Below are 26,618 nucleotides of genomic sequence, written 5' to 3' on the forward strand. Positions count from 1 at the left end.
GAACCTTGAAAAAAGGTTAGAGGAATTGCTAACTAGAATAAGCAGTGTAGAGAAGAACACAAGTGACCTGATGGAGCTGAGAAAGACACCATGAGAGCTTTGTGAAGCACACACAAGTATTAATAGCTGAATCAACCAAGTGGAAGAAAGGATATCAGAGATTGAAGATCAACTTAATGAAATAAAGCATGAAGACAAGATTAGGGAAAAAAGAATGAAAAGGAAGGAACAAAGCCTCCAAGAAATATGGGATTATGTGAAAGCACCAAACCTACATTTTATTGGTGTACCTAAAAGTAACAGGGAGAATGGAACCAAGTTGGAAAACACTCTTCAGGCTATTATCCAAACTTCCCCAAACTAGCAAGACAAGCCAACATTCAAATTCAGGAAATACAGAGAATGCCACAAAGATACTCCTTGAGAAGAGCAACCCCAAGACACATACATCAAATTCACCAGGTTGAAATGAAGGAAAAAATGTTAATGGCAGCCAGAGAGAAAGGTCAGGTTACCCACAAAGGGAAGCCAATCAGATTAAAAGCAGAACTCTCTGCAGAATCCCTACAAGCCAGAAAAGAGTAGGGGCCAATATTCAACATTCTTAAAGAAAAGAATTTTCAACCCAGAATTTCATATCCAGCCAAACTAAGCTTCATAAGCAAAGGAGAAATACAATCCTTTACATACAAGCAAATGCTGAGATATTTTATCAACACCAGTACTGCCTTACAATAGCTCCTGAAGGAAACATTAAATATAGAAAGGAAAAACCGGTACCAGTCACTGCAAAAACATACCAAATTGTAAAGACCATCGACAGCAAGAAGAAACTGTATCAACTAAAAGGCAAAATAACCATCTAGCATCATAATGACAGTATCAAATTCCCACATAATGATATTAGCCTTAAATGTAAATGGACTAAAAGCCCCAATTAGAAGACACAGATGGGCAAATTGGATAAAGAGTCAAGACATATAGGTGTGCTGCATTGAGGAGACCCATCTCACATGCAAAGACACACATGGGCCCAAAATAAAGGATTGGAGGAATATTTACCAAGCAAATAGATAGAAAAAAAAGTGGGGGTTGCAATCCCAGTCTCTGATAAAACAGACTTTAAACTAACAAAGATCAAAAAAGACAAAGAAGGGCATTACATAATGGGAAAGGGATCAATGCAACAAGAAGAGCTAACTATCCTAACTATATATGCACCCAGTGCAGGAGTACCCAGATTCATAAAGCAAGTTCTTAGAGACCTACAAATAGACTAAGACTCCCACACAATAATAACGGGAGACTTTAACACCACTCTCAGTATTAGATAGATAAATGAGACAGAAAATTAATAAGGATATTCAGGGCTTGAACTCAGCTCTGGGCCAAGTAGACCTAATAGACATCTATAGAACTCTCCAACCCAAATCAGCAGCCATTCTTCTCAGCACCACATCACACTTATTCTAAAATTGACCACATAATTGGAAGTAAAACACTCCTCAGCAAATGCAAAAGAACAGAGATCATAACAAACACTCTGTCAGACCAGAGTGTAATTAAATTAGAACTCAAGATTAAGAAACTGACTCAAAACCACACAACTACATGGAAATTAACCAACCTGCTTCTCAATGACTACTGGGTAAACAACAAAATAGAGGCCAAAATAAATAACTTCTCTGAAACCAATGAGAACAAAGACACAACACACCAGAAACTCTGAGACACAGCTAAAGCAGTGTTTAAAAGGAAATTTATAGCACTAAATGTCCACAGGGGAAAGTGGGAAAATCTAAAATTGACACCCAACATCACAATTAAAGAACTAGAGAAGCAAGAGCAACAAATTTAAGAGCTAGCAGAAGACAAGAAATAATTAAGATGAGAGCAGAACTGAAGGAGATAGAGACATAAAAACCCTTTAAAGAATCAATGAATCCAGGAGCTGGTTTTTTGAAAAGTTTAACAAAATAGACCACTAGCCAGACTAAAGAGAATAAAAGAGAGAATAATCAAATAGACACAATAAAAAAGAGATAAAGGGGATACCACCACTATTCCCACAGAAATGCAAACTACCATCAGAGAATACTATAAACACCTCTACGCAAATAAACTAGAAAATCTAGAAGAAATGGATAAATTCCTGGACACATACACCCTCCCAAGACTAAACCAGGAAGAAGTTGAATCCCTGAATAGACCAATAACAATTTCTGAAATTGAGGCAGTGATTAATAGCCTACAAACCAAAAAAAAGCCCAGGACTAGACAGATTCACAGCCAAATTCTATCAGAGGTACAAAGAAGAGCTGGTACCATTCCTTCTGAAACTATTCCAATCAATAGAAAAAGAGGGACTCCTCCCTAACTCATTTTATGAGGTCAGCATCATCCTGATACCAAAACCTGGCAGAGACACAACAAAAAAAGAAAACTTCAGGCCAATATCCCTGATGAACATTGATGGGAAAATCCTCAATAAAATGCAAATCAAATCCAGTAGCACATCAAAAAGCTTATCCACCACGATCGAGTTAGCTTCATCCCTGGGATGCAAGGCTAGTTCAATATATGCAAATAAATAAGTGTAATCCATCACATAAACAGAAGCAATGACAAAAATCACGTGATTATCTCAATAGATACAGAAAAGGCCTTTGATAAAATTCAACACCCCTTCATGCTATAAACTTCCAATAAGCTAGGTATTGATGGAATGTATCTGAAAATAATAAGAGCTATTTGTGACAAACCCACAGCCAATATTATACTGAATAGGCCAAAGCTGGAAGCATTTGCTTTGAAAACTAGCATAAGACAAGGATGCCCTCTCTCACCACTCCTATTCAACGTAGTATTGGAAGTTCTGGTCAGGGCAATCGGGCAAGAGAAAGAAATCAAGGTTATTCAGTTAGGAAAAGAGGAAGTCGAATTGTCTTTGTTTGCAGATGACATGATTGTATATTTAGACAACCCCATCATTTCGGCCCCAAATCTCCTTAAACTGATAAGCAACTTCAGCAAAGTCTCAGTATATAAAATCAATGTGCAAAAATCACAAGCATTCCTATACACCAGTAACAGACAGAGAGCCAAATCATGAGTGAACTCCCATTCACAACTCCTACAAAAAGAATAAAATACCTGGAATACAACTTATAAGGGATGTGAAGGACCTCTTCAAGGAGAACTACAAACCACTGCTCAAGGAAATAAGAGAGGACACAAACAAATGGAAAAAACATTCCATGCTCATGGATAGGATGGATAGGAAGAGTCAGTATTGTGAATATGGCCATACTGCCCAAAGTAATGTATAGATTCAATGATATCCCCATCAAGCTACTGTTGACTTTCTTCACAGAATTACTAAAAACTACATTAAATTTCATATGAAACCAAAAAAGGGCCCATATAGCCAAGAGAATCCTAAGCAAAAAGGACAAACCTGGAGGCATCACACTACCTGACTTCAAACTATACTACAGTATAGGCTATAGTAACCAAAACAGCATGGTACTGGTACCAGAACAGATATATAGATCAACGGAACAGAACAGAGGACTCAGAAATAACACCACACATCTACAACCATCTGATCTTTGACAAACCTGACACAAACAAAAACAAGCAATGAGGAAAGGATTCCCTATGTAATAAATGGTGTTGGGAAAACTTGCCAGCCATATGCAGAAAACTGAAACTGGATCCCTTCCTTACACCTTATACAAAAATTAACTGAAGATGGACTAAAGACTTAAACATAAGACCTAAAATCATAAAAACCCTAGAAGACAACCTAGGGAATACCATTCAGGACATAGGCATGGGCAAAGATTTCATGTCTTAAACAGCAAAAGCAATGGCAACAAAAGCCAAAATTGACAAATGGGATCTAATTAAAGAGTTTCTGCACAGAAAAAGAAACTATCATCAGAGTGAACAGGCAACCTACAGAATGGGAGAAAAGTTTTGCAATCTATCCATCTGACAAAGGGCTAATATCCAGAATCTACAAGGAACTTAAACAAATTTACAAGAAAAAAAAAAAAAAAACCAGCCCAGTCAAAAAGTGGGTGAAATATATGAACAGACATTTCTCAAAAGAAGACATTTATGTGGCCAACGAACATGAATAAAAGCTCATCATCAGTGATCATCAAAGAAATGCAAATCAAAACCACAATGAGATACCATCTCACAGGAGTTAGAATGGCAATCATTAAAAAGACAGGAAACAACAGATGCTGGAGAGGATGTGGATAAATAGGAACACTTTTACACTATTGGTGGAGTGTAAATTAGTTTGACCATTCTGGAAGACAGTGTGGTGATTCCTCAAGGATCTAGAACCAGAAATACAATTTGACCCCGCAACCCTATTACTGGGTATATACCCAAAGGATTATAAATCATTCTACTATAAAGACACATGCACACATACGTTTATTGCAGCACTGTTCACAATTACAAAGACTTGGAATCAACCCAAATGCCCATCAATGATAGACTGGATTAAAAAATGTGGCACATATACACCATGGAATACTATGGAGTCATAAAAAGGATGAGTTCATGTCCTTTGCAGGGACATGGATGAAGCTGGAAACCATCATTCTCAGCAAACTAACACAGGAACAGAAAACCAAATACCGCATATTCTCACTCATAAGTAGGAGCCAAACAATGAGAACTTATGGACACAGGGAAGGGAACACCACACATCAGGGCCTGTTGAGGTGTGGAGTGCTAGGGCAGGTATAGCATAGGAGAAATACCTAATGTAGATGACGGGTTGATGAGTGCAGCAAACCACCATGGCATGTGTATACCTATACAACAAACCTGCACATTCTACACATGTATCCAGATCTTAAAGTATTATAAAGAAAAAAAGAAAAAATTTTAAAGATGTTGCTGATCCTTTGTTTTGTTTTTCAGAGGCAAGAAAACTTTTTCTTTTGAGCTATTGACAGCTTTTTACAAATAAGTATACTCCCATGAACAAAATTTGGAGCCTATTTGTTTCTCTCTAACTTATTTCTCCAGAATTTGGAAACTATTTGTGAGTATTCTTAATTTATGGAAATACAGTTATTTATATAAGTGCAATAAGAATTTGTTTTCATTTGTAACAGGACACAATCGGAGAAACTGGTTATTTTACCAAGGCTTTGACTGGAATGACGTGCTTTCCTTTAAAGAATCAAACTTGCCCTATAGAGCCAGTAAAAGATTTTTGGGAAAACTGGCCTTATACCTTGTCTACACAGTCCCTGTACAGGGTTCCTGAACTGTGGTAAATAAAGAATGTCACTTTATGACAGGCCCAGGGCCCCAAGTTATCTTGGGACTGCAAGGGGAGAAGAATTCACCCAACTCATAGGTATTTGATGGTACAAAACATGGCTGGGTAGCTTGAGGCAGGAGAATCACTTGAATCTAGAAGGCAGAGGTTGCAGTGAGCCGAGACTGCACCATTTGACTCCAGCCTGGGTGACAGAGCGAGACTCTGTCTCAAAAAACACCCAAAAAGCAAAAAACAAAGGCTGATCTGAGATGCCTTCTATGGAATATAATTCCATCAAAGTCAATTTAAAAAGCCTATGTGAAAAATAATTGTTCTTGCTGCACTTTATATAAATAATCTGGCTAAGTACAATAAAGCAAATCAGTTCTACCATGATGTGTCTTTAGTAAAAACGGGAAACTGGAGAGAGAAAAATTATGTTTCAAAAACTATTGTTGGATTCTAGTCTTGCCTAACGTTTTTCAATTTTTATTATTTTCTACAATTTGGACTGCATTCTAATGTTTCTTGGCTAAAAGTCTTCAAAATAATGTTTTCATTTTTTTCCCCTTCTTTTTCTCTCATTTTTCCTCATTTGGAGTCACTGAAAACTAAGCTGTGTTTTTGTAAAGCCCTGTGAACTGATGCTAGATAACTTAAACTTCAGAAGAAAATAACAGCAACCTGTTTACATAAGTAAGTCACTTTCAAACCTGCTTCAGAGTAATGTGGACTATATCGATTTACCAGGATTGTTCGTTTATTTCTTGCTGTTTTTCTCTCTCCCCCTGTTTTCTCTGCATAGGATGTGAGACTTCTCAACTTGCTAAAAATGAGCTTTCCTAATAACTTGGGACCTAACTGTCTAGGAATAAACCATATTAGCCATGAGAGGCCAGATGAAACCTGACACCAGAGACTCATTTTCTTCTAAAATGCTTTCTCCAAAGATTTTAAAAAAGAAAAGGGGGGAAATGTGAAAGGAAAGTAAATCTTGAAAATCTTGGGGCCCCCAAAATCACTAATCTAAAGGGAAAAGTCAAGCTGGGAACTGCTTAGGGCAAACCTGCTTTCCATTCTATTCAAAGTCATCCCTCTGCTCACTGAGGAAAATGCATATCTGATTGCCTTCTTTGGAAAGGTTAATCAGAAACTGAAAAGAATGCAACTGTTTGTCTCTCACCTACCTGTGACCTGGAAGCCCCCTCCCTTCTTGAGTTGTCCCTCCTTTCTGGATGAAACCAATGTACATCTTACATATATTGATTGATGTCTCATGTCTCCCTAAAATATATAAAACCAAGCTGTGCACCTTGGGAAAATGTTATTAGGACCTTCTGAGGCTGTGTAACAGGTGCACATCCTCCACCTTGGCAAAATAAACTTTCTAAATTAACTGAGACCTGTCTCAGATTTTTGAGGTTCATAAACTTCTCTGCAGAGTAATGTAAGACCTTCTCCTCATTGAGGGTAGGGTGACATTCTGCATATTACATTACATTTCTTTTCAGGAAGAATGAATTTTTTTCTGGGGGTGTCAAAGGGTTTGCATCCTACTCTCTGAGTCAAGCATTCACGTTTAGGGATTGTTTCATTCAGGAGAATGAGAAAAGATCACTCTATAGCATGGATGTTGAAATGGGGGCTAAGGAGAAAGAAGCTCTCTAAGATACCTCACCGTGGGGCCAGAATTATTAACTGTAAAGATAGTTATGGTTAGCAGGAATATTTAGTAGTTTTTTCTCCTTTCATTATAACTTTTTTCTCTACATCAAGCCCTTAGTTATGTCTTACTAAATGTTATAGTACAGTAGGGAAGTTTAAAAGAAATAAGGGTCAGGCTTATGTTCACAGGCCGATGAACACCTTGGGGAGTATAGCCACTTGGGAGATCCTGTTACTGTATGGACTGGTGGACTGCAGAAGAAGGAGGCAACTGTTTGGAGCAGGACCAGCAGCAGACACAGCTTTCAGAAAGAGGGACATGTTCTGGACCGTGTGAGCATTGCCCAGATTCATAGAAATATAGGCCAGAAGAACCCTGATGGAGCATAGACTTCTTGATGATAAGAAGAATTGGGTTTGGAGTCCAGAATCTCTAAGTTACATTACAAAGAGATACAAATATGTGGATAAGTAAACATATTTGTTATTTCAATATTCAATTTAATCTATATTAGCCTATGTTTCACTTTATAGGCAATGTACAGCTCTTAAATTCCAAGCTATTGAATGCCGCTTGAGACTCTTCTGGTTGTTGTGCATCTGAGAATGAGTGTCTGGAATGGCATTCCTTGACACTGAAAACTTGAGAACACATATTACCATGAGGAAGCCCTCTAATCAGTCAGGAATGATGGTGGTCTTGGAAGACCTCCTGGTAGACATGACTCTTGAACTCAGTTGTGAATGACAAATCAGAATAGCAGGAGAGAGAATGTTAAATGGAAATAAGGCAATCTCAACAGAGATAACAGCATGTGTATAGCACAGGTTGAGAAGTAAAGCGAGCAAAGAGGGTAATGAATGGAAAAAAGAAGCCAGGAGAGATGGGATCTAAGGAACAGGTGGAGATAAGGCTGTATTCACAGGAGACAAAAATGGTTTAAAGGAAGAGATTCTCCTGTAAATGGGAAGAAGAGAACGGAGAGAGTTCAAGTTTATGATTGCTTTATTTTTTGAACTCTTCTCTCTCCTGAAGCCATGAGCTAGGAGAAGGGCAAGGGGTGCAAGGAGTGTGTGTGTGTGTGTTGGAGAAAGTGTTATATGGAGGATGGGGAGCAACATATTTACCTTCCACATGAGTTTTTATTGATACCAAGATGAGGTAAGTGGAACTCTGGTGTCCATCTGTGGGTTTGAGTCCAATAAGCTTTCTCTTTTACATTCATCTTATTTAAATCTTTGCTGTCACAGTGAAGAAATAATTCAGAAAACGTATAAAGGCAATTGAATTTAACACAGATTTTATTGCCCTATAACCAGTTATGATATGACCAGTGGATACCAATGAAACTTCTTCATTATTTGAGTCTGAAAATGCATATTTAAAACATTAAATGATTGACTGTGTGCCAAGCTCTGTGTGCAGGCATATTTCATATCTTAAAAAGGCTTACAATTCTTTCAGGGAAGCAAAAGCAAAATCTATGATTAGAGGTTAGCCAATAATGTCATGAAAATGCCATGAGAATAGAGAGAGGAAATAAAATCATAAAGATATAAATAAATGTATTTGAACTACAGTTGATGTATTTTCTTAAATTACTTCTATATCATATGCCAGAGGGCCTTCAATGGAAAATCCTAGGTAGAAAGACACTCTTTCTATGTTCCTACCACTTCTGAGTGGACCTGAATAAACAGATATTACTGGTATTTTAATTTTTTCCTCTGTTCCGTATTCTATAGAGATTAGCTTGCCTTCAGCCTGACCAATTAGACGACACAGGAGGTCTTTGACTTCATTTTTTTTCCACACATCCCCACTGTGCCAGAGGGAATTTGTATTTTGTACTTTATCAAAGTACTGCTCTATTTCGGCCTTGTGAACAATACTGTTGAGACCCCTCCTTTTGCCCAGATAGAAAAGTGTGCTTGCCTGCTTGGACCTGCACATGCGCTTGTACTGTCCCCTGAAGGATCTATTTAAGGATGAAACATACTTTTCTATTAGTTTGGAATCTTGATCTAGCTCTTGATTTTCTGGCCAGAACAGGAGGCAGGCCAAGAAATAAGGGTCTGGATATTGATGACTTAGTCCTACAAATTGCAAGACCTCTCGGAGTTGCTTTTTTAGCATGGTAAGTGGTTGAATGAATCTGGAACTGGGCTTTAGACAATTGAGAATAATGTTGGCCAAAATGGAATTTTGTTTCTCATTTGTCATGCGCTTATTTGAGTTTTGCTTCAGCAGGAAGGCATATTCATCCACTATAATTTCCATGGTGGTTGCAGCATTTTTGAAGTTTGGATTAAGATATTCCAAGAGTCCAGCAAACCTATCTGCTCTCAGAGCTTCTAGCTTTTTCCTGCAATTCTCCTCCTGGAATAATTGACTCTCTTTACTTCGCAATAGACATGGATCCAAATGACAGAAAAGTTCTGTGTATTTCCTGAAACAACGACTGACTTTCTTGCTTAACGTGATTTCCACGATTTCTTTTTGGGTATACCTCATTTTCAGAAGAACCATATAATCAATAAAAAAGTCAAAGCACCTTTTCAGATCTGATTGTAAAGTTTTTAGGTGGGATGTGAACTTGCTAAGAGCCAAATAATATTCGTTTCTGGGATCAGGAGGAATGGTCCATTTTCCTGATAAAAATTGCACCATAGTTTTTATGGATAATTCATTTTCTTTGTGGAAAAAGGGAGTGAGCTGAAGAATCTGGATAGTGTAAAGACCAACTTCTATTTCACCCAAGAAACAAGCTGTATTATACATGTCATATCGTCTCTGGGACTTCTGTGGTGACCATTCCTCGGTTTCATAGTTTTTACTATCAGTTTGCCTTTGGGATTCTTTGAAAGCTCTTGAGGCTTTTTCGGCAGCTTCTAGGAGATGTGTTAGGTCATTAACAGTAATGCTCCTACAGTTTTTGTTCCCATCCAACCACCATTTGATTTCACTTTTGTAGACTTGACCAAGGGTATCTGAAATATAGGAATTTTTAGGTGCTTTCATTTTGGCCTGACGTGCCCAGTCCAGAGCCGTGTTAAAGTCCTTCTCTTTAATGTAGAAATGTCTTGCTAAGGCTTGACAAATGAATGCATTTTGTGGGAATCGTCTGCTTCCTGCACTCAAGACCTTTTCAATGTCTTTGTTCTGTAAAGCTTCCATTAATGGGGAAAACAAAGTGTCTGTTTCATCTCCATACTCCTTGCGCTGTCTTGTAAGCAGAAGAGTTTGAACATCATGTTGAAATTTGTCTCTTCCTATTCCAGAATCATAGAATAAATTCTCGTCTAATATATTCAATGCAATTTGACATTTATCCAAGTGATAGCTTCTTTCCAGTTCTTTTAGACAGTACAGGGCAATCAGAGGGTGAATGACACGCACACCTGTGTATCTCCCATATTCTGCAACTTCTGTTTTTATTAGAAGCGTAGAATAAGTTCCCATCTTGTCTTCTAAGCTTTCAGGTTCCCAGGGTGTACTAGTGTATATGATTCCCAAAAATATTTCACACTGTGAAACTGAAATTGTAGAATCAGTGACATAAGAGTTGAGTAAAGCCAGGAAGGAAATGAGTTGTGCTTCCTTGCTGTCAACATCCTGTCCTTTTAGGATATTCCTGACTACATTTTCTATATATGTTTCATCAAAATTGCTTTTCATGATCATGAAGGAATAAAAGTTTTCACAGTTCTTGTGCTGCTTTTCAATTTCCTTCAGTTTGGCCCCAAAAGCTCTTTGTTCCTTGGAAGAAAGTTGGTAATTTAGTGCAATACTGTCTGCCAATTTTGCACTTTCATCTGGATTCCGGGATCTCATGCAGTTTAAGATGATTACCAATGTTTTTTCATATCGCAAATCCTTCTCTGCTAAAACGGAATGGATGGCATTTTGTAGAAAGTAGACATTTTCTTGTTCTTCAAAATCATCCACAAGGAGGAGCACAGGAATGTAATCCTGATGGCTCTTTGCCTTATAGGTGACCAGATTGATCACTTGCTCTCCAATTTCTGCAAAACCAGTTGTTTTGTTTTTTAACACAGCACATCTGAAGTTTTTCTTTAAGTCCCAGAGAACATGCATAGCCAGTGTGGTACCCCCACAGCCTGGATGATGATAAAGATTGATGATTTTTGCAAATATTGGTTTAGGAGACTCTGCCCAGCACTGTATTAAATCTTTAAGCTTTTCATAACTGTCCCTTTTAACAAAATCTGAAGAATAGTTTTCAGAAGAAAAATAGAAGTTCCACCAGGATACTTTGCCACCTCGATAAAAGTGTTCTTCTTTTGATTTCTTAAACTCCAGGAATTTAGATTCGTCTTTCTCGATGTCTGTGTCTCTACACTCATTTTCACAGAGGATTTCTAGTGCAGTCAAGACATCCTCTTTCTTTTTCTCTAGGATAACTGAAGAAGATCCACGGGCGGGCAAAAACCTTCTTGATGACTGAGTCACCGATTTTAGTTTAAGGATAGTGCTGTTTACCAGTTCTATATTTAATGTGGAAATACTGTGGTTTGTTAATTCATCTTCCATCTTCATTCTTGTTTGTAGTAGATCTTTCCATCGTTGATAAATATGTGAATTCACAGAGATACACAACATATTTTCCATTCCTTTGAGAGCTTGATAGAAAGCCCAGAACGTTTCAATGAGTGGATCTCCTGGGCTTTCCACTGAAGAGAGTAATAGAAATACTACCAAAAATTTTCCTCTTGTCATTATATTTTCATCTGTGAGAAATAAAATTAGTTTCCTGACTTCTGAAGCTCTTTCTCTCTGCCATAAATGTGGTTCTAGAGGTTTATATGTCTCGCTTTTCAGGTCTGATCTGCCATTGCAGAAAATCCAGCTGGGCTGTTGGTAAAGATTAAGAGCAGAAATCTTCTCCCTCATGTTAGTTGTCTTGTCTTCATACTGATTTGGAAAGTGAAGGTTTGCCACTCGGCTTTCTTTGTAAGCTTTGACCACTCCATTGATCACAGATTCAGGATCAAACTCCAACACAGCAAACCATTTAATTTCCTTTAAAAAATCTAAGTGCTTTATTTGGTTCGGATGGCATTTATTTGTTACAAGAATGTACCAGTCATAGTATGAATTATCCAGTGAGTCTCGGTTTCCTATGAGAAGTTTAACCAGCTTTAGTCCTTCACTCTCCTTCTTCATTGTCTTCATTCCATACTCTTCTTCAGCCTCTTTTCTAGATGCCACCAGTGACTTTAAATTTTGTAAAAATGCTTTGAAATCTACATCCCGTTGCTTGGAATTGGCCAGGATATCCCTAGAGCTAGCCCCTTCTCTTACAAACAGTGAAGAATTTTGGTTTTGTTTCCATATTTTATCTTTAAAAATTTGCATCTGAATGTAGAAATACTTATCTTTACATATAGAGTATTTTGGAATAATATCGACTTCAATGACAAATCTGTCAGATGGCATATTGTTCTGCAGAAGGACTTCCACAAACCTTGGCTCCCGAATACACTTCTTGGCTTGATTGATCTCACTTTCTTCAAAATACTTTTTGATCATTAGATTGAAGTGGTCAATGAAGGCATCCTTACTGTTGATTTTCACACCAACAATTTCTCCATGGGGTTTGTCCTTGACTCCAAAATGGATGGTGCCATTGGTGCGTGAATTCATACAAGCTGATGCAAATCGGAAGACTTCATTGCTGAATTTCATCTTAATGTCCGCTTCTGTGGCTGTTTCTGTGTTTGTGAGAGCTTTGAACTCATGTATTGGATCAATGAGATTGAGTGCTCCTGTTTCAGGTTGTAGTGTATAATGTTCTATGTAGCGATGGCTGTCATGGAACTGATCAAAAGGATATGGCATACAAGTCAATTGTTCAGGTTTTAGCTCACCCTTTTTCTTGTCTTTAGCATTTGCTACTTCTTCTAACACATTTTCTTTCATAAGAATTGATTCTCGTTCTTTGATATCTCTGACCTCTCTGGGATCATAATCAATATTGGATGACGTTGAATTTTCTTCTTCCTTTTTGGTCTGTTTTGGATCTTTTTGGTGTTCTCTTTTGGACGGTTTTGAATGATCTAATTGTCCAGGATCATGATTGTCACTTTCAGGGGACTTACTATTCAATTTGTTATATGAACGTTTTATCAAAAGTGCTGGACCCCGTGGTAGCCCCATTTCTATAAGGTCCTTCTCGGTTAATTCCTGCAGGACTAATCCTGTCACTTCTTCACTGAGCAGAATTTGTCCATATTGCTCATTAATCTTAAGGTCGTCAGTTACCCATTTTTTCACATGCTCTTTGGTCCAGTCTTTAATAATTTCAGGTAGAGATACTTGTTTACTCATATCAAAGCTTCAACTTCTTCCTGAGAAAAAGCAATATAATAATATTTTAGAATTATACTGTATTATTAAGATCATATAGTCAATTATGTATACATTATCATACAGAAGATATGTATGTATATGTATAATATTGCTCAAGGCTGACTCTTAAAACTGCTTGATACTTACTTTAGCTGTTTTACCACCCTAATTCATACCCTTGTTTCTTCGGTGACTCTAATTGTAATTATGAAATAAGCTGTAGCTGCTAACTAGGTGACACGCCTTTTAGCCTTATAATAATTCTCCCTTTTAGCTTAACTTGGTGAAAGTTGGGTTTTTGTAACCTAAAACCAGAATCTTAAGTAACATAGAAATTGGTTCCCATAGCATATAGGAATATTGCAAATATACTTTAAAATAATGAAACTGGATAGGTAGAGGTGGGTTAAGGAACAGAAACCCACAGCTGACTATCTTTGTTACATAGTAACAGAGCAGTTGGTTAAATAATCATCTGTTTTCTTTTGGAACTCAAGCTGTTAGGCCACAAGGTTAGGGTTTGGAGGAACTTGGTAGCAAAATGTCAGGATAATTGATTTGATTGGCTAATTCTTGTGCTCTCAGGAGGTACCAGAAGAGACTAGCTGTAATTTAAGCTGGGCTCCCTGAAACTAAATACGGAACATAGTATGAGTTTTTAATTTTGTTAGAGCCATTTTCTCCCAAAATATTGATATGAGGCTAATGAAGATCCTATAATTATGTACTTTGATGAATGGCAAGAGCTGCCTATTTTGGACTCCTAGAACAGGGGTTCTCAACCTCAGTTAAACATTAGAATCACTTGGCGTTCCACACCTCAGACTGCATTAGTTGGTTGAGGGAATGAGGGTGGTGTTTTCAGGCATTAATACTTTTAAAAATTTGCCTTGGTGCATCTATTGTGCAGATAAGACCAACAGCAGTGGTTCTCAAGGTGTGGTCTCCAGACCAGCAGCATCAGCATCACTTAGAAGCTGGCTAGAAATGTAAATTCTCAGGCCCCTACTTAGACCTACTGAATCAGAATTTAAAAGGTAAATCAATTAATTAGTTTAAGTAAACAGAAAACCCAGAAAGTGAGACTATTTTAAGGATAGACAAAACAACATTAAAAGATCAAATGAAACAAAAATACTAGACTAAACTATAAAAAGAGAAAATACAAGCATTTTAAACCAGGGGTCCCCAAATCTGGTGACCTGGACCAGTATCAGTCTCTAACCTGTTAGAAACTGGGCTGCACAGCAAGAGGTGACTGGCTGGCTGGTGAGCTGGCAAAGCTTCATCTGTATTTACAGCTTCTCCCCATAGCTTGCATTACTGCCTGAGCTCCACATCCCGTCAGATCAGTGATGGCATTAGTTTCTTATAGGAGTGAAAACCCTGTTGTGAACTGTGCATGTGAGGGATCCAGGCTGCACACTCCTTATGAGAATCTAGTGCCTGATGATCAGTCACTCTCTCCCATCACCCCAGATGGGACCATCTAGTTGCAGGAAAACAAGCTCAGGGCTCCCACTGAGTCTACATTATGGTGAGTTGCATAATAATTTCATTATATGTTACAGTGTAATAATAATAGAAATAAAATGCACACAAAATGTAATGCCCTTGAATCAACTCAAAACCATTCCTCACTACCCCGTGGAAAACTTGTCTCCCATGAAGCCAGTTCCTGGTTCCGAAAAGGTTGGGGACTGCTGTTTTAAACGATTTGTAATTTTTAGGTTCCTTAGCTTTAAGGAACCTAAGTTTTTTAAAAAAATTTAATGTACAGCCAGTGACAAAGTCTAGCCAAACTGCAAATTTGAACCATCTGTACTTGGAGCTTCTTGGAAAAGTTCACCAGAAAGTCCCCTTGAAATTATGCATGGAGAATAAGCTAAACTGGGGCTTCAACTTGCAGCCCTGTGATTGGCCACAGAGGAAACTTGCACTACACATTTGTGGTGTGAATACTGTATTTGCACCAGGATGATTTACCCCAACTATAGGCATGCATCCACTGAGCCTAGCAGCTTCCACTTGCCTTGATAAAACTGTTCCTGGTTGTCTTAGTGCCTTGAATTCTCTTTCTTACTCTGGCTTCAGTCTGCGGATCACAACTAGTCCTGGGCCAATTAGCAGAACCATAAGCAACTGGCACAATGAACACTATAAACATATTTTAGGTAATCAATTCAGTTCATCTGCAGTGTAGACAGAAGTCACTTGTGAGTGTTAGGAGGTCCCACAAAAATTAGCCCATATATTGTAACTAGACATAAGTGTTATTTATCTTAAATAGTGTAATCTGTTCATTCATTCAACACATATTTAATGAGCACCTATTATGTACCAGGCATCATGCTCAGGAAAAACAGTGATAATCAAAACAGATGTGAAGCTCTTTCATGATATTTATTGTCCATCGGAGAAGATAAAAAAATGAAATAAATCACACACATACACATACACACACATGCACACACACTCAAAAGTTTATACTGACAGTGTGGTAGTGCTTTTTGTCAGACACAGGAAGGAGTCTAGGCCTGGGATATGTGAGGAGGAAGAGGGTGGGAACACTGGACAGGTGAAGTTAAGGGAACTGCTGGAGTCATGTGAGAGGCAAGTGAGGGAGAAAGCCTGGAGGACAGAGTTAGGAAATAAGAAATATCTACCTGGTGGACCTGCCAAAGGCTCCTTTAGTGGGTCTAAGGGGTATGACATAGTGCTGTTCCAGCAGTGGGCAGTTCCTACTCCTGTACCCAGAGCCAGAGCACTGGGCCTGCCATAGAGTACTCCTGGGCAGATGGAGCCTGGGAACCTGGTAAGCTCGTCCCTGATCTTCCCATCTGCCCTGCAGAGGCCCTAAGTGTCATCTCTGGTAAGACTGACAGAGGGGCCCTGCCTCACTTGTTTACAAGCATTATATAAAACCAATAGTATAAGCAGTTATTAATAAACATCCTTAATGAAAATTTTTTTGAAGTCATTACATATGAGATAACTACCATAGTATTTTAAACTTTAGTCTTAAGATATTTCATACTTTGAAAATTTGCTGAATACTTACTTTTTATGTATTTTATACATTTTTAGACGTTTTAATACATTTTGTATTAAAATGTAGGAAGCTGAAGGGAAGAGGACCCTTCTGTCAGATACCATTTCTGTCATAATTATTGGTGGCTCAATAGACATGTCATTGATTCTTCCAATACAATGGCCTCTCACCCGATTGACTTTTATCTTGACATCAACTCACCTCTATTCCCATGGTCATATCCTTGACCTTACCATTACTATTATGGATTGAATTATATCATGCCAAAATTCGTGCGCTGAAGTCCTAACCTCCAGCACCTTAGAATGTGACTTTATTTGGAGACAGGATTGTTGTAAATGTAATTAACTGACATGAAGTTATTATAGTGGACCCTAATCCAATATGACTGAGGTTTTTGTAAAAAGGGGAAACTTGGGCACAGAGGCTTGCTTACACACAGGGAGAACAGTATATGAAGACGAAGGCAGAGGTCAGTGTGATGTTTCTACAAGCCAAGAATCATCAAAGATTGCCAGCATGCTACTGTGAGAGGCATGGAAGACATTCTCCCTGGTAGCCCTCAGAAGGAACCCACCCTGCCAATACTTTGATCTTGGACTTCTAGTCGCAAGGATTCTGAGATAATACATCTCTGTTGTTGAAGTGACTCTGTGCTACTTTGTTATGGCAGCTCTAGCCAACAAATACAGTTACTGAGAACTACAAGCCCTCCATCCTCTCTGTTTCAAACACTTCCCTGTCCCTACCGTCTCTCGCCCCTCAGGCCCACTGCCTTTAGTGCTCAAACACTAGTACGTATTTCTTTAACACTAACACCTTCGATCTATGGATTCTACTACCATCTCACTTTTCCTCACTCCGTTCATGTTTCACTTTTCCTCTTTTACTGGCTTAATATTTTTTGAGTATTCATCATCATCACTTATTTTTCTCCTCTCTGGTACACTCTCACAGTTAAACTACGATGCTAGTTACATCCACCACTCAGTCGCCAACAGCTTGTCAGAGCATGGCTGGAGATGGCCCTCCACACCCTGACTGGAACATGGCTGGACAATGGCCCTCCACACCCTGACTGGGACATGGCTGGTCAATGGCCCTCCACACCCTGACTGGAACATGGTTGGACAATGGTCCTCCACACCCTGACTGGAACATGGTTGGACAATGGGCCTCCACACTGACTGTAGCATGTTGAACAGTGGCCCTTCACACTCTGACTTGAGCATGCTGGACAGTGGTCCTTCACAACCTGATTGGAGCATGCTGGAAAATGGCCCTCCACACCCTGACTGGAACATGGCTGGTCAATGGCCCTCCACACCCTGACTGGAACATGGTTGGACAATGGGCCTCCACAATGACTGGAGCATGCTGAACAGTGGCCCTTCACACCCTGACTGGAACATGGCTGGACAATGGCCCTCCACACCCTGACTGGGACATGGCTGGTCAATGGCCCTCCACACCCTGACTGGAACATGACTGGACAATGGTCCTCCATACCCTGACTGGAACATGGTTGGACAATGGGCCTCCACACTGACTGTAGCATGTCGAACAGTGGCCCTTCACACTCTGACTTGAGCATGCTGGACAGTGGTCCTTCACACCCTGACTGGAGCATGCTGGAAAATGGCCCTCCACACCCTGACTGGAATATGGCTGTACAATGGCCCTCCATAACATGACTGGTCTCACCTTAATGCTCTCAGCTACCATGCTTTATTTTTTTCTCTGCTTTAGTCAACCTCTCCACTTGCAGTAGTCACTCTCTTATTCTCCTAAATGATCATTTCATCGTTTCTCCTCTCTCATCAAACCTACAACACCTCCTCACCACGGTCACCTTGCTTCCTGTTTAAACTGGCAGAATTGAAGGAATCCAAAGAGAGCTTCTCCAAACTCCTGAAACCACATCTACCCATCAACCTGCTTCTTCACTTTTCTTCTGTTACTACATCATATGTTAGTTTCTGTTCTCTGCCTAGTGAGAGAACGTATGCCTAGTGAGGTCAAGCTCTCCACTTGCAGTAGCCCTTGTATCCCTCTCACCTATTCAGGAAGTTGCTCCAGAAAGTATCCCCTCTCTATTTGGCTTCTTCAGTCTTTCCTCATCTACTAGATCTCCTTCAGCAACCAAGCATGTTTATGTTTTTCATGTTAAGCAAGACTCTTTGGAAACTACTCTTACCCACATTTCTGCTTTTCGTCACAGTAGATCTGTCTACACTTTCCGTTTCCTGTTTCTCTTCTCCCACTCACTTTAGAAGTCACTCCAATCAGGCTTTGCCCTCACTCCTCCACTGAAATTGCACTTGGCATTGCTACAGACAGTTCTTGACAGAGCAACAGCACTTGAAACAAGTGATTGCTCTCTTTTCCTTGGATCACTCTCCTTGCAGGCTTTTGGGACACCACCTTTCCTGATTTTTCCTCCTCCTTTTCTGGGTAGTCCTTCTCAGTTTCCTCTGCTGGTTCTTCCTTAACTCTCTACCTCTAAATGTTGAAGTGCCTCTCAGACCTAGCCTCTTTTCTATCTAGAGTTCTATCTAGAGTTTCTCCTTATGAATCTCATCTATCTTGCATTTAAATGAAATCTATATGCCTGTGACTTCCAAATTAACATGATCAGGCCTGGCTTCTGCCATGATGTCCATATATCTGCCTTCTCTATGTTCACCTAGATATATGACAGTCCTAAAACTAACATAGCCAAAATCGGTCTCCTGATATCTGCCCCTCCCACTCCAAACTTGCTCCTCCCACAGTCTTATAAGTTAATGGAACTTGTCAGTTGTTCAAGGCAAAAACCTTGGCAGCATTTTTGACTGCTTTTTTTTTTTTTTCACTCATTATATTAGCAAATACTTTCAACCACACCTTCACAGTATATCCAGAATTCCACCCTTTCCCACTATCCCTACTGCTACCACTCTGTTCTAGGCCATAATCTCTTTCCTGGATTGTTTTTGTTACCTGGTCTGACTCTGGCTTTGCCCCACCCCCATGCCATTCACTCTATTTTCTTTTTTTTTTTTTTTTTTTTTGACGCGGAGTCTTGCTCTGTGCCCCAGGCTGGAGTGCAGTGGCGCGATCTCGGCTCACTGCAAGCTCCGCTCCCCCGGGTTCACGCCATTCTCCTGCCTCAGCCTCCCGAGTAGCTGGGACTACAGGCGCCCGCCACCTCGCCCGGCTAATTTTCTTGTATTTTTAGTAGAGACGGGGTTTCACCATGTTAGCCAGGATGGTCTCGATCTCCTGACCTCATGATCCACCCGTCTCGGCCTCCCAAAGTGCTGGGATTACAGGCTTGAGCCACCGCGCCCGGCCATTCACTCTATTTTCAACACAACAGCCAACCTGATCCTGTTAAAACATGCAAGTGTGATCATGTCACTGACTCTTAGTCAGTGTCCTCTGCTCAAAAATTTTATCTGACTTCTCATCTCACATGGAGTAAAAGCCAAAGTCCTTAAATAAAGTCTGACATGATATGTCCACCCCTCTGTCTTTTTGACCTCATTACTTCTGCTCACTTCCCTCCAGCTGCCCAGTTGTCTTGCTGTTCCTCAAACATGCCAGCCATGCAGCTGCAGGAGGCCTTTACACTACCTGTTCCCTCTGCTTGGAATGCTGTTCCTCCAGATGCCAACATAGCTCACACCCTCACCTTTTTAGCTCTTTACTCAAATTCAATAAGGCCTTTCTTGCTCATCTTTCTTAAAATTTCAGTCCTTACTCTAGCACTTTCCATTGCTCTTCCCTGCTTCAAGTTTTCACTTTAGATTTATGTACTATACATTTTACTTAATTATATTTCTCATTCTGTGTCAGCAACTGGAATATAACCTCCATGAGAAGAGGCATTTTTGCCTGTCATTCATGCATGAATCACCAGGGCCTGACATAAAATAAGCACTCAATAAATATTTGTTGAATGAGGAAATTAACGTTTTTAGATTAGTGAAACAATTGAATTGCATTTGGGAAATATCTTCATGTTGTCATCGATGAGACGAAAACCAACTCCAGCATCTGGGTTAGCCAGTCATAATTAGTAAGAAAAGAGTTTACTTTTCAAAAAGAAAAGTCAGTAAGCATTTTATTCTTCATCTAACGGGCAAATTAGAGAGACTTGATGTCCTATTGTAAGCTCCAGTTTCCTAACACTTCTCCTCAGGCTTTGATGTCTCACTTATAGTCCCTGAGTGAGCATTTTTCTCAGATAGGGTTTTCCCCGGAGGAGATCTCTTTCTACCCTCGGTCCTCAGTGAGCTGGAATCCCAGGGCTTCAGGGTCACCCTCCACTGTTTTAACTGCTGTTGCTGCTCTGGGCAACAAACCCTCCTCTGGAGATGCTCTTACCGTGCACCATAGACTGGCTCTGTTTAGGTGTGAGGCAGTATCTTCTCCTAGCCAGTGTCCTCTCTCAGTAATTCAAGCTACCCATCCTTTCTTTGGGTCACCCCAAATACTGTAAGGAAGAACTTTAGATTTTTCTCTTCTGTGACTACAGCAATTCTGATAGACCCTAGCCCTCTACAAGAAGCAGCATTTTAAGAATTTCCTGCTTAGCAACCATTACATGCCCAGAGACACTGTGTGTGCCGGGTGGTGGCATGGGGGATAGCAGAGGGCTTGTCTTTGTGTCTTTGTGTTACCTGATAGCATGACAGCTTCCCCTCACTTTCTTCTTTATTGATTGACTTCTGTCAGGAACTACCAGGGAGATAGAAACACCCTTCTTAAACAGGGTGACTGGCATCTGTGCTTCTTAAGCCTTGAGTCTTTTTGTCTTTACCTTGTCTTAGAGGTTTCCCAATGGTTCAAAGATAAAAACTCCACACCCTGACTGGAACACGGCTGGACAATGGCCCTTCACACCCTGACTGGAGCATGACTGGATAATGGCCTCCATACCATAACTGGTCTCACCTTAATGCTCTCATCTACCATACTCTATTTCTCTGCTTTACTCTCTCTCTTATTCTCCTAAATGATCATTTCATTGTTTCTCCTCTCTCATCAAACCTACAACGCCTCCTCACCATGGTCACCTTGCTTCCTGTTTAAACCAGCAGAATTGAAGGAATCCAAAGAGAGCTTCTCCAAACTCCTGAAACCACATCTACCCATCAACCTGCTTCTTCACTTTTCTTCTGTTACTACATCATATGTTAGTATGATAACATATAACATAAAAATATTTCTTAGCCAGAATTCCACAATTTCCCACCCCTATGTTGGTAGCTGAGAAGATATATAACAACTTGAAGATATTATGTATTCAATATTACTTTCATGTGAATTTTGCCCTCTGTCAATTATAAGCATCTTATATGGTCTATAATCCATATGTAGTCGGAGCTGTTATTTAATTCAGGTGACGATGATTTGGGCAACAGATTTTCATAATGCTTTGACATAACTCTTTGGCTCTTTCTGTGACTTCAACCTTACACCCTAGACTGCAAGCATAGTTTTAAACATGACGGCTTTCATGTTTAGCAAAAAGCTACATAGTATGTAGAAAGGTGGAAGAGTTGTGATCAGAAAAATGATGTCATGATTAAATTATGTCTCCTCTCAGTGAGCCTGTTTTCCCACTTATAATATATGAAAATCAGACCAGAACTAATGTTGTCTTAGTTGTTGCTTGTTTTTGTTCTGCTTCTTCAAAAGAAATGCACCTGAAACCGCTGTATCTAACATGGGTAAAGGTGTAGCTGCTCTGGTTGGAGCTGGGGAGAAGACCTTCACTTTAAATCTATTCTGTTCTGGGATAATTTTGAAACACAGAGTTCTCTTTATTTGTACACTGGGCCCTCCCTATCAGTGGGTACCACATCGTGGATTCAACCAACCACAGATTGAAAATATTTGGAAAAAAAAATTGCATCTGTACTGAAAATGTACAGACTTGTTTTTGTTGTCACTATTCCCTAAACAATACGGTATAACAACCATATAATATGACATTGTACTAGGTATTATAAATAATCTAGAGATGACTCAAAGTACACAGGAGTATGTATAGATTATACGCAAATATCTTGCTATTTTACATTAGGGATTTGAGCATGTATAGGTTTTGGTATCTGCGCAGGTCCTGGAATGGATCCCCTACAGACAATAAATTTCAGGATCTACTGCCTAAGGACTATTATTTTTCTCTCTTTAGAGACTAAGCAGGAAGGATCAAACTGGCCTGCCCTTGGCAAGCTCTGGTGCTCACCCTCATGTTTAGGAGGCTGGGCCTCACTGGGCTCACTCACCTCACTGGACTCACTCACTCACTCACTCACTCACTCACTCACTCACTCACTCACTTTCCTACCTCCAGGAAAGGCTGCTCAGAATCCCAGCTGCAGCCCAGCAGGCCCACCTCTGCTCTGATGCTCTGTATAACTGAAACTGCAAAGTAAAAGTTAGTTTTATTTTCTTGAAGTGCATGTTCAAATTATGTATTTCTTCCCATAGTCTCTATACAAGCTATTGTGCATAAAAGTCTTACATAAAATGAAGGCTAAACCTTGGAAGGTTTTATTCTTTAATTAAATGTAATTTATAGGACAGAGTATGGCATAGCTGCACATGGCTACAATTTTCGACACGGTTTTGTATGCTCGGATTCCTGATCTTCTGGTCTACGTTTTACTCGGGTTTTTTAGCCTCACCCCCAGAGCTTTCCGCCTGTAGAAATATGCTGCACCCTCGCCATGCTTGCTGGAAAGTTTCTTTTTTAAAAATTCTGCAATCAGCACAAGTTACATCTATTGATTCTTATATAAAAGTAGTGATATTTCTCATTCCTTTTATAAGAAATAGCTTATGCTCACTTGCAAATATGTTCATTTTCAAAGTTCTGTTTTACTTTTTAGAATTAGTTTTTAAAGACAGCTTTTAAGGAGAGTTGATTAAACAAACCTTTAATGAGTAGAAACTTAACAGGGCTTTTCTGAAAACTTCTCTCTTTATATTAGAAACATGAAATTAGTCTTCATGAGGCTGTTTGATCCGGATTCCTTAGATTAGTTCCCCTTTCTTGATGATTTGCCAAAGTCACGTTCTGGAAAGCAGCTATGAGGAAGCAGAGCTGTAGGCAGAACAGACTTGGTCCCTGTTCAGTTTGCCGGAGGATATACTTGTTGAGAACGTATTGCATAAAACAATGATATCACAACCAATTAGAATGCAATAGACTGGACTGCTGCTTAGGAAATGTTTGTGAAACAGATTCCCCCCCCGCCCAACTTTCTACTATGAAAATGTTCAAACACACAGAAAATTTGAAAGAATAGTGAAAAGAATACCCTTCTAGGTAGCATCTCTTTGTATACTTAAATACTTCTAAGAAAACAAATAAACCTCAAAAAGTATGTGGCAGGCACACTTTATCTCTCTTCCAGCATTCCACATTCAATGTAGAGCAAACCCTATGGGGTGTATCTTCAAAATATACCCAGAATTTGACTACCTATCACCACTACCACCTGGTCCAAACTCTCCTCTTCTCTCTCTTGGATTATAGGAATAGCTTCCTTGCCATGTTCCCTCTTGCTGTTATTGATCCCTTCAGGGACTTCTCAAAAAAGCAGCCAGAGTGACCTTGTTAAAATGTAAATAACATATCAATGTTGTGTCCAACCCTGTCTGTGGCTTTCCATCTGACAAGGCCTCACACAGCCTGGTACCCTGTTAACCCTTTGATATTAGGTCTTTTATTTTTCCCTCTAAATCTGGCCCAGTCACCTGACCTCATCGTTGCTTCCTGAAGGAAGCACCTGCCCCTGTTTCCAGCCACTACAATTGTTTTCCCTTCCTGGAATGTCCTTGGATACCAGCAGGGTTCACTCTCTCACTTTGTTGCCATCTTTTGTCAAATGTCACCTTGTCAGCAAGGCACAGTTTGGCCAGCCTACTGAAAACTTTATCCCATCTCCCAACATTTCCTATCCCTTTTCTGGCTTCATTTTTTATCTACTTAAGACTTACAAGCAGCAAATATTTTATATATTTTAACCTATTTACTTTGTTTCTTTTCTGTCCCACCCATTATTCTATGCACTCCGTAAGGACAAATTTCTTTATATTTTGTTCATTATCTGGCATTGCCTAGCACATAATAGCTTCTTAACAAAAATCTGTTAAATGAGTAACACATTTTCTTAAAGTAATTAAAAGTAATGAATATTTGAAAGGCCTTGAGCTACCAATGTCTGTGGGTCGAAGGACTTCCTCATTTTCCTAGGGAAATTATTTCCCTTGGCTGGAACTCCAGATAGAAATCTGGGGAAATCACTTTACTGTGCTACCCATTAGGCCAGAACTAACTCCAGCTTCTATCATCTGGTCACAAAGAATGAAAAGGAAGTTTTTTTCAAAAGGAAAGCAAAATGAATGAATATATCTTCTCCTGCAGTTTTTGTAGATACCCTAGTTACAGAATACACCTTACCAACTTTCTGCTGTGTCACTTGCAGTTACCGAATGAGGCCATTTCTCACAACGCGTTTTACCTGGAGGAGGTCCCTTTTGACTCCAGGTCCCCAGTGTCTTAAGACCTCTGCTGTTTTCACCCGCTGCCTTTGCTGGGAAGCTGCTCTTCTGGCAAGGGGCTTACGTTTTCCACAGGCACAATCCGCTCGGGTGAGATGCAATACCTTCTTTTAGCCAGTGTCCTCTTTCAGAAATTTAACCAGTCTCTCTCTCTCTCTGGAAATCCTAAAGATGGAAAAAACAGACTCCAGAATTTTTCTTTTGTTTTAGCCAGGACAATTTTAAGAGCATCTGGATATATGCTGTTGGAACTAAGGAACAATCAAAATTACCATGATTAGTGTGGACAAATTTTGTGGTTGCCTTGATGTAAGTCTTGGCTTTCTAGGGGCCCTCAGTGTCTGTTTTGAAACAATTGTGAGCACAAATCTTATCTTTTGCAATGTTGGTTATTGACAAAGGAGTTGCAGGTTGCCATCCTCAACACTCCAGTTTTCTCTCTTTGATGTTCAGCAAGAAGTACCAAGTCAGCAAATTCTCAGGAACAAGCACAGCTGCCCACCCCATCTTTGAGAGACCCTCATGCCCTGGGGAGGTGTTCTGCTCTGTAGGATTCTTAGAACTGATGTAGGGAAAAACACTTCAGAATCTGGCTGTAGCCCAGGGAGCTACCCACACCCTCCTCGCATAGTCTGGCAGTCAGAAGCCACACAAGCAAGTTAGTTTCATTTTCCCGAAGAACACTTTGCATTTTTTTTTTCTTAGTTTTCAACCAGATTGCTGTATAAGATATATGTGAATGAAGTACTTTAATAGAATAATATTTAGCCTCTGCAGAGTATTACCTTTGATAAAATGTAAAATTTTTAACGTCTTACATTATGAAGACAGAATTTTGTGTAATTACACAAGATCACAGGTTTTCCTTTAGAATCTTAAGTGCTTAAATTCCTGACCCTGTTTGCTTCGTTTCTCTGTCCTCTTTTCCAAAGCCTGCCTGCCACAATCAGAAACCCTTCCACCATCCTAATTACACTTAATGGTACGTTTCTTTTTAGAAGAGCACTTATAAAGTTATTATCAGTTAAATATACTGACATGTATTTAATCCATTGATTTTTCTAATTACTTTAGTATTTTTATAAGTAATGGTTTATGGACGAACATATAGCTATATAAAAAGTACAGCTGAAGTTTTAAAAAATAGCTGTCTCCTCAAAGGCATAACAAATAAAGGTTTAATGATTCAGTTTACTTACCAGGATTTTCTGAAAAAGTCATTGTTTTATATCAGAAACTTGAAACAGGCCATTTGAACTTTTGCTGTCTCATTCCTCATCTGTTGGCTAGGAGATATGAGTGTAAGGATTCTTTTTTAAAAATCAAGGCATTAAATTGTGAGGTCTTCTGTTCTCCCAGTGCTCTTTCTGAGGGTGTGTCAGAGTGCCAGTACAGAAGCAGGAGGAAGTTGAAGTACAGAGAGTTTCAGTTTCGCTTTAGAATGTTCTTTTTTCTTGGGTTTAGAAGGATCTAAAATATTTTTTAATCAATAACATTACCAAAAATATCAATAAATTTGAACCACTGCTTAGAAACTATTTACCAGGCAGGTTTTTAAGTCATAAGAGTTAAGAAATAAGGAAACAACAAACAAACAAACAAACAAACCTAACTATTCAAAAAACTACCTACAGGACAAAGAGAATGGAAATACCAGGGAGAAA

At 39.4% G+C, this 26,618-nt stretch overlaps 1 protein-coding gene and 1 long non-coding RNA gene across 5 annotated transcripts in view; one reads left to right on the forward strand and one right to left on the reverse strand.

Moving 5' to 3' along the window:
* Positions 1 to 26,618, forward strand: part of LOC105475501 (uncharacterized) — a 130,853-nt gene that overhangs the window by 95,558 nt on the left and 8,677 nt on the right. The window lies entirely within an intron of this gene.
* On the reverse strand, positions 8,249 to 26,359 carry LOC105475507 (sterile alpha motif domain containing 9 like). 4 transcript variants are annotated; one of them, XM_011730832.3, is made up of 5 exons: positions 26,154 to 26,359; positions 24,915 to 25,119; positions 23,323 to 23,491; positions 22,733 to 22,809; positions 8,249 to 13,336 (listed from the first exon to the last, which is right to left on the reverse strand). In XM_011730832.3, the coding sequence occupies exon 5, from the start codon at positions 13,314 to 13,316 to the stop codon at positions 8,559 to 8,561; it is 4,758 nt and encodes a 1,585-aa protein (XP_011729134.2). In that variant the 5' UTR covers positions 13,317 to 13,336; positions 22,733 to 22,809; positions 23,323 to 23,491; positions 24,915 to 25,119; positions 26,154 to 26,359; the 3' UTR covers positions 8,249 to 8,558. The 4 variants fall into 4 exon arrangements, with proteins under 4 accessions (XP_011729134.2, XP_070950939.1, XP_011729137.2 ...); XM_071094838.1 differs by lacking the exon at positions 23,323 to 23,491 and having other exon boundaries at positions 24,854 to 25,119; XM_011730835.3 differs by lacking the exons at positions 22,733 to 22,809; positions 23,323 to 23,491.

Source organism: Macaca nemestrina, chromosome 4 (assembly GCF_043159975.1).
Source record: "Macaca nemestrina isolate mMacNem1 chromosome 4, mMacNem.hap1, whole genome shotgun sequence".
NCBI classification, from domain to species: Eukaryota; Metazoa; Chordata; class Mammalia; order Primates; family Cercopithecidae; genus Macaca; species Macaca nemestrina.

What these genes read in the sequence shown, in the direction of transcription:
- LOC105475507 (XM_011730835.3), bottom strand. Translation starts at nt 13,316, where the DNA reads ATGAGTAAACAAGTATCTCTACCTGAAATTATTAAAGACTGGACCAAA.